Source organism: Theropithecus gelada, chromosome 12 (genome assembly GCF_003255815.1).
Source record: "Theropithecus gelada isolate Dixy chromosome 12, Tgel_1.0, whole genome shotgun sequence".
Lineage (NCBI taxonomy): Eukaryota > Metazoa > Chordata > Mammalia > Primates > Cercopithecidae > Theropithecus > Theropithecus gelada.
In genome coordinates this window covers 54,865,259-54,876,788 of record NC_037680.1, presented here as the reverse complement: position 1 = coordinate 54,876,788, position 11,530 = coordinate 54,865,259, and the positions used below count along the sequence as shown (strand labels likewise).

The 11,530-nt window shown below is 42.0% G+C and overlaps 2 protein-coding genes and 1 pseudogene across 9 annotated transcripts in view; 1 reads left to right on the top strand and 2 right to left on the bottom strand.

The window, feature by feature from the left end:
- Positions 1-61: 61 nt before the first annotated feature.
- On the bottom strand, positions 62-10,320 carry PJVK (pejvakin). 5 transcript variants are annotated; one of them, XM_025404294.1, is made up of 7 exons: positions 10,148-10,320; positions 7,594-7,783; positions 6,681-6,876; positions 5,061-5,202; positions 3,022-3,139; positions 1,200-1,298; positions 292-690 (listed from the first exon to the last, which is right to left on the bottom strand). In XM_025404294.1, the coding sequence occupies exons 1-7, from the start codon at positions 10,184-10,186 to the stop codon at positions 398-400; spliced, it is 1,077 nt and encodes a 358-aa protein (XP_025260079.1). In that variant the 5' UTR covers positions 10,187-10,320; the 3' UTR covers positions 292-397. The 5 variants fall into 5 exon arrangements, with proteins under 5 accessions (XP_025260081.1, XP_025260079.1, XP_025260080.1 ...); XM_025404295.1 differs by lacking the exon at positions 10,148-10,320 and adding an exon at positions 9,348-9,780; XM_025404297.1 differs by lacking the exon at positions 10,148-10,320 and adding an exon at positions 9,447-9,780 and having other exon boundaries at positions 7,594-7,826.
- On the bottom strand, positions 5,565-6,607 carry LOC112636413 (annotated as a pseudogene). Its single transcript, XR_003122178.1, has 2 exons — positions 6,575-6,607; positions 5,565-6,489 (listed from the first exon to the last, which is right to left on the bottom strand). The product of XR_003122178.1 is annotated as a nuclear migration protein nudC pseudogene (transcript).
- PRKRA (protein activator of interferon induced protein kinase EIF2AK2) overlaps positions 9,975-11,530 on the top strand; it is a 20,873-nt gene continuing 19,317 nt past the window's right edge. For 2 of the 3 annotated variants that reach the window (XM_025404292.1, XM_025404293.1), the window contains exons 1-2: positions 9,975-10,249; positions 10,805-10,974. In XM_025404292.1, the coding sequence (XP_025260077.1) occupies positions 10,185-10,249; positions 10,805-10,974 (235 nt within the window). In that variant the 5' untranslated portion in view covers positions 9,975-10,184. Of the gene's footprint in view, positions 10,653-10,804; positions 10,975-11,530 lie in introns of all 3 variants that reach the window. The other variant, XM_025404291.1, reaches the window with a different exon arrangement.

Here is an 11,530-nt window from a genome sequence, read left to right as displayed (position 1 = left end):
CAGTGAGGCAAGATCGTGCCACTGTACTCCAGCCTGGGCAACAGAACAAGGCTCTGTCTTAAAAAACAAAAAAAAAAGTTATCTAAAATGATAGACTACATCCCAAAAATGATTCTAAAGTGACTGGCAAGATTATGAAAGAACATCTCTATTCTGAATGTTACATGTAAATCTTTTTTGATATAAACAGTGTTATTAATTTTTATGACAACTTAAGAAACAGACACTACTGTCATCATCACTACTTTATAGATAGGGAAAATGATACCCAGACAGGTTAATTTCTTTCTGTTTTTCTCATTTTAATTTAACTCATCAAAGCAAACCTAGATAATTTAGGGAAGGTTTGTGGCACAACCGCACCTACAACACCAACATGGTATATTCATTTTTCATTTTATTTCATCCTCTTGTGCCAAATATCAAAACAAGGAACTGCATGAAGTCTCACATACTTCTGACCATCAACAGAACACTGAAAGCACCCATAAACTGTCTCCCTTTTGAAGTTCCCCATTCCACAGAGTATGCACGGCCCTTTGGGAATGTTGTGATTAAGTAAGTTAACTCGAATATGGGTCCCTTCTTTGAGTGAAATATCAGTCATGCTGAGAGGTTTGTCATAGTAGTCAGAAAAAAGATCATCCAAGTAAAGCTGTGAACGAGAAATTACATCCATTACTCTTCTATCTAAAAGGACAAAAACAGAACAGAAATGTATTAGAAGTGAAAATGAAAAATACATAATGCAAATAGCATTAATAAATATGTGAATCCACTAGTCATGAAATAATTTGGCTTTTCTTTTTTCTTTTTTCTGGCTCTATCACCCAAGCTAGAGGGCAGTGGCGCAATCTCCACTTACTACAACCTCCGCCTCTCGGGCTCAAGTGATCCTCCTACCTCAGCCTCTCAAGTAGCGGGGACTACAGATGCACACCACCACAACCAACTAATTTTTTTTCTTTTGTATTCTTTGTACAGATGGGGTTTTGTCACATTGCCCAAGCTGGTTTCAAACTTCTGAGCACTAGCAATCTGCCTGCCCTGGCCTCCCAAAGTGCTGGGATTATAGGCATGAGCCACTGTACCAGCCAGGCTTTTAAATTCAAATTTTTCCTTAACAGATGGGATTACTGAATAGAAAACCTCATGCATTAAGCCAGGAAAGAAAAAAAAGACATTCACAATGGACATACTTCTTTCAAATAGGATATTTCTCAACCTGTACAGCAGTGCAAATGTTGCCGTTTCTTCCCTTTCAAATCCTCCTTTTGACACTGAAGTGACACAAAGGTCTACAAAAAAAATTGTTAGAAGATGTTATAACTTGAATAATTCATGTTTTATTGTTTGATGGGGTGATGAATTCTGGTACAAACCATTCATTGTATTTTTTAAAAAGTTAACTTTTACATACTTTTGGAAAAGGTAACATTCACATGGTACAAAATTCATACAAAAAGGAGATACAGCGACAAATAAGTCTCTGGTCCACCCTGTATCCAGCCACAGTCTTCTACCTCAGGGGCTCATACTCCAGAAATACTCTATATATTTTACAAGCATAAAGAAAGATGTATGTATACATGTATGTGTATAAAATTATTTATGCCCAAATAGTTACATATTATACTCAGCTCTTTAAAAATATCCATTAAAAGTATTATATTCTTATTGGCTTCAGAGTATTCTCTTGTAAGGATGCACCATTATTCAGTCTCCTTAAAGTTGTTTCCAATCTCTTGTTATTGAGGACTGAACATACTTGCATTCATATCATTTCATATATGTGTAAATATATCTGTAGGATAAATTCCTAGAAGTGGAAGTCCAAATTATATGTATATTTTAAATTCTTGGGGATATATCAGTCCATTTACATTCCTCCCAACCATCAATAAAACTGTAAAAACTTAAAATTTACTTAATAAGACCTAGTATTTGGAAGCGTAATAGGGTGACTATAGTCAAAACAATGTAATTGTACAGTTTTTTCTCCATCTTAGACTGAGAACTTGTACATTTTTAAATAACTAAAAGAATTTGTACATTTTTAAATAACTAAATAACTAAAAGAGTATAATTGAATTGTTTGTAACACAAATGATAAATGCTTGAGGGGATGGATACCCCATTTTCCATGATGTGATCATTATTGCACTGTATACCTGTATCAAAATGCCTCATGTACTCCATATATAAATAAATATATATCTCTCTACTATATAGCCACAAAATTAAAAATATTTTTTAAAAAAACAATTTACTTAACATGTAGTTTTGTTTTGTTTCTGGACTCCCTATTCCCTCCTCCTACAAAATTGCAGAAATGAACAAAAACAGGTCTAAAAACATTTGTAAATTACCATGGCTAGGGGACTCCCTTTCCTGATCCTTTGGGCTACACCTGGGCTTGTTCCAGTTGGCCAACAGACCTTAAAGACCTGTGAAATGTAGAGACCTAAAGTGAGCTGCACTTAGGTATTATACAAGGTGACAATTTTGGAGGAAGTATTTTTACCTTTTAAAGTTATTTTTTAGGAAGAGTGCAAGGGGAAGCTTGTTATGATAAGTAAAACTGAAGTAAGAAAAGCTGTCTTTAGATGTCCTGGTTTGGGAATCCTAACACTTCAGGCATCCTACTATCTACCTACTCCTCTGTTTGCCACCACCAAAAACTACCTATAAGAAAGTCATTTATTATCTCCCCATGTAAGCTAAGGAATACTTTGTCAGTAGATGGCATTTTAGCTCTTATTTATAATTTTAAATGGGGTAGTGGAGAGTTCACAACCTTCACCAAGAAGCAGAAAAGTGGAATGGGGAAGCAGGGAAGGGAAGACCTTTCTCAGCTATTTTGCCCAAGCATAAGATTGACAGTGCTGACAGCATCTTCTATAATTGTTAGACACGAGAAGAAAGAGAGAGAGAGAGAGAGAGAGAGAGAGAGAGCCCATGCCCTGTTGAATGCTCCTTAAAAATATAGTCATTTGTATTTCATGCAGACCCTTAACTCACCAAAGGCACCATCCAGGTATATGAAGAGTTCAAAAACACTGAAAGCTATGGTTGTATGTGCTGGGAAAACAATAGCTTTGTCCCTTCCCTTGGGATTCTGTTCATCCATAAAGTGAAACTATATTGAATAAATATATAACATTATTAAGTATTATAACACGTAAGGATAGCTTTTTGGAGAAACAAAACATCTCATAAAATCCTACCAAACAAAACAAAAAATTCCCAAGTAAAGAATTATTCTGCTTGAATTAAACCATTTTTTATAGCAGAGATCCAATTGGTCCAACAGAAACTCCTGGTCTATATTAGGAAATACCTCTGCACTTTTCACTTACTTTGGTATTACAGCCCATGATTAGTGCTACCACAACCATAATGCTCTGGAGTAGAAGCCTTTTTTTCCAACAGGAAATCTTAGAAAGCAGTGCTAGAGTTTAAGTTTTCAGCCTAGCCTGTCTACCATTCCAAAGTCCTCCAGAGTTTTAATCCAATCAAGTCATTATTAGGTGTCACTGAATGACAAAGATAAACAATATCATAATTGAGCTGAAAATTAAACACAGATAATTTTCTAATTCTTTTTATTGTTTCAGAGACAGGCTCTCTCTCTGTCACCCAGTCTGGAGGGCAGTGGCACAATCATAGCTTACTGTAACCTTGAACTCCTGGCCGCTCCTGCATCCTAAGGTGTCCCCGCTAAGTCCTGAGCTCGAACCTGCAAACTGCTGGTTGGACACGGAGCCCATGGTCATCAGCTGAGCCCTTGGCCCTAGGTCCCTAGTTGGGTGGTTGCTGGCCCCAGAGAAGTCTGAAGGCAAAGGGGTGGTTTGGAGAAGAGGCTGCTACATCTTCCCCAGCACAATAGCGGTGGGAGGGCCCACGGCTTTTCAAAGGCTCCCAAATTCTAAAAGACAATGACCCAAACCCCCACAGGCAGCCCCCTGCCTCAGGACTATAGGTGTGTGCCACCACGCCCAGCTAATTCTTTTATTTTTTGTAAAGACAAGGTCTCATTATTTTGCTCAGGTTGGTCTTGAACTCCTGGCCCAAACTGTCTTTCTATCTCAGTCTTCCTAAACACTGGGATTACAGGCATGATCCACTGCACCTTGCAGCTAATATTTTTTAAAGGATTTAACTAACCTTGAATAAAGCATGTATGGCCATTGATAATATTAACTTTGAAAAACTATCTGAATATAAAAATATAAATTCAGCTTTTAAAAATTCAAAGTGTAAAAACGCTATCACTTAAAAAACAACTCAGCTTAAGCACTCAATTTTTATTCCTAAAACAGCACTTAAATAGTAATATGAGGGACTCCATTATGCATGTAATTTCACAAGGATTACTGTTTTTGCATTATGTTACACTTTTTTTTTTTTTTTTTTTTGGTTGGGGTTTTTGTCTTGTTTTGTTTTGTTTGAGACGGAATCTCACTCTGCCACCCAGGTTGGAGTGCAGTGGCACGATCTCGGCTCACTGCAACCTCCACCTCCTAGGTTTAAGCGATTCTTGTGCCTCACCTTCCCTGAGTGGCTGGGATTACAGGGGTGCACCACCACACCTGGCTAATTTTTGTATTTTCAGTAGAGATGGGGTTTCTCTATGTTACCCAACTTGATCTCCAACTCCTGACTGCAAGTGATCCGCCCACCTCGGCCTTCCAAAATGCTAGGGTTACAGGCGTGAGCCACTGTGCCCAGCCAAAAACTATACCACTTAAAATCAGTTCAACTCACTCAATTTTTATTCTTAAAACAACACTTAAATAGTAATTTGAGGGACTCCAGTATGCATGTAATTTCATAAGGATTACTGTTTTTGCATTATATTACACATGTTTAGAACCCCAACATTTCTTTTTTTTTTTCATACTCTAGAATAGACATTGCTGTGCAAAATCCCATACAACTGCAGCTCTTTCATCAGAACATTTGACAAAATACACAAGTCTGACGAGAAATTCAATACTTAAAAAAATTCCCATGGCAACACTTTAGTTAGTAAGAGAAGCCCAACGAGTGTGGTTTACCCGCATTGCTTCCCCTCGAATTCCAGCATGCACAGACAGTGAGCACTGTCGTGTGGTTCGGATGCTCTCCATGACCACACACAATACTGCCTTTCTGCTGCTCCTTGACTGACGTATCAAGCTGTGGTCAAAGTTAATTTTTCTAAAATAAAGAAGATACATTCACAAGACTCTGTAACATCTAATTACACATAATCAAGTACATTTTTTGCTGTCATGTGTTATTCATTCATAGTTCACCTAATAGTAAATCAAGGCAATCCTAATAGTCAGAAAATACACCCAAAAGAAATGTAATAATTTGTCTCTCCTATCTGTTTTCTTAAAACATGCTTATACACAATGTTTCACTCCATCTGTTGAAAGTCTTTTGAGGGGGGCTCTATTTGTTGCAGACAGATTCCTCTATTATTTAAATCTAATAATTTAGCAAATGTGTGTAGAGCCAAAGTAATTTTGTGGAACAATTAAGTTTTGTTTAAGCCAAGTGACTTTTTTTTTTTAAGCTGGGCAAATCGTTTTAACGTGTAACAGTAGACCAACTGGGGAGGACAAGACCCCAAGCTCCAGCCTTTCCCCTGATGCCCTGGGACCTGTGTGCCTGGGCCAGTCCCATGCCTGCCCCAAGCCCTGAGGCCCACAAGTCCCAGAGAAGAGTGGGAAAGAAAGCTGGGTGGTTGCAGCTCAGCTCCAAGAGTTCAGGGAGGAAAAAACAGGGGCTAGTTGAATTTAGCCTTGCAAAAATACATCTCTGGATGCTGATCAATGAACTTCTTCAGAATCTCCTGTTTCTTCTGTTCGTCTGAGGTTTGCAGCCCCATGGACTTCTGTCTCTGGTCATACACCATCCTTTCCACCATGCTGCGAGTCTCACTGTCCAGGTCTGACAGCCTGGAATTCTCAGGGTTAATATTCTTGGTATTGATCTCAAGGTCACTGGACATCAAGCGGCTCCACCACTCCGTCTTATTGATCTTCTCCAGATGCAGAGTCACCACCTTGCCGTCCTCAATGAGCCACGAGCTCTCCTCCACCTTCACTTCATTGTAGAGCTCCCCATAGATGATCGCTGGCTGCCCCTTGAGCCCCATCCGGAGGTGCCACCGCAGCATGTCTACCACCACGTCCTTCCCTTTCAGCCGGAAATTCACACGGAAAGGGACTGCCAGGTCCAGCTCCGACAGCGTCTGGGTCCAGCGGTAATTGGGCAGGTCTGCCCCGTTGCCTAGGTTGGGCTTCAGTTTTCCTTTCTCCTTCTCTCTTCCTCCTCCTCATCTTCCTCAGTCTCCTGCTTTCCTGGGGAGTCACGGCTGCCATTCTTGAGCTGGGCCTCATGATTCTCTGCATCCTTTTTCTGGTCAATCTCTAGCTGCAGCCTCTCTGTGTCTTCGTCAGTTAGCTCCTTGATCTGGGGCCCTGAGGTCTCTGACTTAAACCAAGTGATTTTTGATATCTATCCTAATTCAAAGTTTGGATATACCACTAATGTATTTCAAATATACCTAGCAAATTACACTAGTAAAATACAACCTCAATGTTTTAAGCATTCTTTGTAATGAAGTTTATATAGCTAAAGTAGTTAATGAAAACACTGAAATATATTAGGATTATTATACTGACCGTGTAGTAATTTCTTTGAGTAGTGTTGATACTTCCACTTCATGTTTGGTTACTATACCAAACGAAGCTTTCACTGCAATGGAATCTGATCCAGCAACATTAATCCCAACGTCATTTACAATATGGTTCCCTCGCCTTCCATAGAGTGAAACATCGGATTCATCTTCATAATTCAGTAATTGATAAGATGAAATACCTTTACAAGAAGAAATGTAGTATTTTTAAAATGTCTTTAATTTATCTTATGTAGATTATATATAGTAACACGTTAATTTACAATTGAAGACTCAATTACCCAAATGTTAGAGAAAGGCAACATTACTCACCAAGATTTAAAGTAGTAATTCAATTAATCTTACAACAAAAAGAAACACATAGCCAGAATTCTTAAAAGGAACTCAAATTTTCTATTCAGCCAACAGAACTTCTTAAGCATCAAGATCCACTGGGCAATTCAAAGAAAAAATAAGCGTTTATAAGCAGTAACTCATTAAAATATCAGTTTATTAAATAACCTACCCTTCAAATACATTTCAGTTTACCAATTGTAATAATTGCATTGTAAAAAATAAATACAAATTACTTTCATCTCATTTGACCATATAAGATAGGTAAGCCCAAATAATACCCCATTTTATAGATGAAGAAATATGTCATAGTCTCAGTTGATCTGATTAAAACAATTTATAAAATAATTGATAGATTTGAAAATTATTTGACCAATAAGAGATTTTGAGATTATACAAACTTTTGGCATTGTTAATCTTAATAACATTATTATACTACCATCATAATAAAAGTTGCTTTAATCATTGAAAATGTGTATTACTAATGTAAGTAGCATATATGACCTATGTTTACGTTACCAATAATACAGACGAATGAGTTGGCACTCCCAAACATTTAAACTTACCAGCTGAAATTTCTCTGTCTCCTAGGAGAATATCTTTCAGTGTAAAAGGTGTTGAAGTAAATTTATATCTAGGAAACAGAAAGCATCGCTTCTTTTTTACCACCAGACTTAGAGGTTGATATTTGTCAGCTTCACTGAGGCTTGGAACAGGAACTAATCTCCCTCCATCTCCAACTTGCTTGACAAAGCTCTTGGTAGCAGCAGCAAACATATTAAAATCAAAATGTCATCAACTGCAACCCCCAGATAAATCCATTTTTAAAGACGAAAATCAGGCACAAAATTAAGCATTGCTTGTTTTTAAATATAATTATACATCTTAAAAATACAAAGCATGGTTTCACCAAGTAGTTTACCACTGTATAATTCACTGCCTCCGCTCATGTGCTCAGGTAATGAATTATAGATCAACAATGTAAAACGATATGCTAAGAGCATGTTTAATTTGGAATGGCAGGCTATAGCACTAAAATATACACAGAAAACTAATAACATAAAAATATGACCAATGTCTATGATAAGGATCACAGTAGATAGCGATTTGCCACTGGCAATGGGCCAATTTTAAGGGAAGTATATAGCGCTGTGGGAAGCAATGCAATTTAGGCACTAACAATAGTCCCAGATACAATCTACAGTGGACCTAGTCCAAAGGGAATTCCTTCACAAGTACACACTGGAATTTTGGCAACACGAAAGTGCTGTTTTGAATCTTCATGGCATACAGTTCATTGATAGAGCATTTCATTCATTTTCCATCTTACATGTTTACAAAACTGTGTTTAATATTAAATATGAATTCACAGATATAAACAATTACATGCAGATCTTTATAAAAAAAATAAAGCCACATTACATGTAACTAACTATATAAACTATTAACTAGTGGTTTCTTACTCTGAAGTTGGACACACAGACTCTATCCCTTTGAAATGGAGTCCTGCTGCATCTTTTTGTTTCATTATTATCCCAGCTACTGGGATAGTAATAAGAGCTATCTATATAAAGTTCTGGCCTGTTTTTAAGTGATTTTGTGGCTAAAAATGAACTTTACCTGAGTGCTGAAATGTTTTGGCATAGGTGTTACGCGGAGTTCATATATTTTGAAATAGTGACTATGTAGCCCTTCCAATAAGATATCCATTAAAACAGTGATGGATAGTAATCTATATACATACATATATAGATGGAGAAGAAGAGAGAATAGGCTCTAATTAAAGCATCAAATGATATAATTTGATTAGATTCGGAACATCTTTCACTTGCTTTCAAGCATCCAGGGCTCACATGCTAACAAAATAACAAACCACTTTTTTTTTTTTTTTTTTTTTGAGATGGAGTCTGACTCTGTCGCCCAGGCTGGAGCGAAGTGGCACTATCTCGGCTCACTGCAACATCCGCCTCCCGGGTTCAAGCGATTCTCCTGCCTCAGCCTCCCGAGTAGCTGGAATTACAGGCGCATGCCATCACGCCCGGCTAATTTTTGTATTTTTAGTAGAGACAGGGTTTCACCATGTTGTCCAGGCTGGTCTCGAACTCCTGAGCTCAGGCGATCCGCCCGCCTCGGCCTCCCGAAGTGCTGGGAATACAGGCGTGAGCCACCGCGCCCGGCCATAAATCACTTTTAATAATATCCTTTCGTACGAAGAGCATCGTGCAAAGCAATCTTCCATAACACCGCGTAAGCACAGGACGGCATTTCAGCTAGTGCCTAGCAAGCCCCTGGAGAAGCGACACGACATCCAATGGCCCACCAAAGGTGCTGCATCCCAGGCAAACGCCATTACAACCGACTACACAGGTCCCCAGAAAGGCCTTCGTTTACTCCTAACGTTTTGCTGGGATGCACTGACCCAGCGTTCCGTCTCGCGACGAAAGCCCAGAAGACAAAGGAGCCCGCCTGGCGGGAAAGGAGGGGGTGTTTGGACGTCCCCGCGTGTTCCTAAACACCGGGCTCGGGGACCCGAAGAGCCCACCGCAGCCCCCTGGAGCGTATATATCCGGGGTCTCAAGCTTCAGAACCAGGCCCGGGAGACTCCCTGGAATTCTGCCTTCCGAATTTTCAAATCTTTTTCTTAAAGTGACACAGCCCCCAATCCGTCCTCCCCTCAAAGGGTTAACTTCAGGCCTCAACGACCCTAGACCCACGCCGGACAATCCCTCTAATCCCTCTCTCCGGGAAAGAAACGGCCTCCTCCAAAGGACAAAGAACTACGGCCTGAGGGCCAGTTACTGCAGGCTGGTCAGGGCCGGCAGAGGCGGCCGCTCAGAACCCCGGGAGCCCAATGCCTGTGCCCAGGCGGGAGCGGGGCGGAGACGGGCGGGAAGGAGGCGGACCCTGGAGGGGACAGAGGCGGGGCTGGGCCGGGACGGAGGCCCGCAGAGGGGCAGCGAGGGGGCGTAGCCGGAGCTACGGCACCAAGGCTCCGCCCCCGCCCTTCCCGCCCCCTCGCTAGAGGAACGCAAGCAGGAGGAGGGGGAGTCGGAGGCGGCGGCGGCGCTGGAGCTCCTCCTGGGGACCAGCGACCCGGGGAGCTAGCACGTCGCTCCGCACCGCTCTTCCTCCACCCGCTGAACCGTCCCTTCTCGCCATGTCCCAGAGCAGGCACCGCGCCGAGGCCCCGCCGCTGGAGCGCGAGGACAGTGGGACCTTCAGGTCAGCGTGCGGGCAGTCGGGGCCCCAGGGCCGGGAGCGTTGGGCGGCGAGACCGGGGCGCGGGGAGCCGGCCCTCCAGAGGCATTCTGGGTAAAGCCCTGCCTGGCGCCCACGCCTCCGCGGCTGTGGGCGCTCGGCCCCGCCCTCTCGGTTGCGAGGGTTGGGGTCTGCGGCCGGGCCCCGCCCCTCTCGTGGCCCCAGGCGGCGCGCTGGGCGATGGAGGTGGTGCGCGGTTGCCGCGCCGGGGAAGAGATCGTCAGGTTTGTCCTGAGAGGCTGCGGCGCTGCTACCAGCCCTGTTCTGTTGAGACTGTCTCCTACCCGCATTCAAGTTCTCTCTCTAAAGACCTCGCTCACCCCGCCTGCCCCTGCGGGGTGACTGCCGCAGCGGGGCCGGAAGACAGGTGCGCCCCAGCCTCTCCAGCAATGGCCCTGGCCTCCGGGGAACTCCGCTCCTCCCTCGTCACCGTCGGTGGCGGTCAAAACTGGCCTCTGTACGCTTCTGCTTCAGTCTCCAATTTGGCATGCAAAGCACACCTTTTTCTGGTTTTTGCAGTTTGGGGAAGATGATAACAGCTAAGCCAGGGAAAACACCGATTCAGGTATTACACGAATACGGCATGAAGACCAAGAACATCCCAGTTTATGAATGTGAAAGATCTGATGTGCAAATACATGTGCCCACATTCACCTTCAGAGTAACCGTTGGTGACATAACCTGCACAGGTCTGTATACACAGTTAACCTGGATGACCGAGTGGGTTGGCAGTCAATACTTGGTGTTGCTTTTCAGTTCGGAAAAGTGCTCTTTTTGCCAGACAGCTGTGAGGAACAGGTTCTGAAACTGAGACCTCTCATCTCAGATCGTTAGGGCTTTTCAGCTTCATCTGATTCTCTTCCTAATTTTCTCTTCCCCAGATACCAAAGAAGCTCAGAAACTAAAAAGTTACCCAGCCATCCTGCACGACTCTTTTCATACCCCATGATCCTCCTAGGGTTCTTCTAAGAATTAAAGGGAAACAGGAAAGGTTCTTGGAGCAATCATAGCTGGGTCCCTAGGTACTGTGAAGTTTCATAGATTATAGCAGATACCAGCAGGCATGACCCCAGAATTTTCTGCGCGTCTCTTCTCTCTTTATGGACTCATTTGGCACTTTAGGTCCATTGTACCACTTCTGATTCTGTATCCAAACAAAATGAGGAAGGGGAGAAGGTCCTCATACATTATATTGCATAATAACTTCTAGTTTTTGAAACGTAACAGATATTTTGTGTATTATCC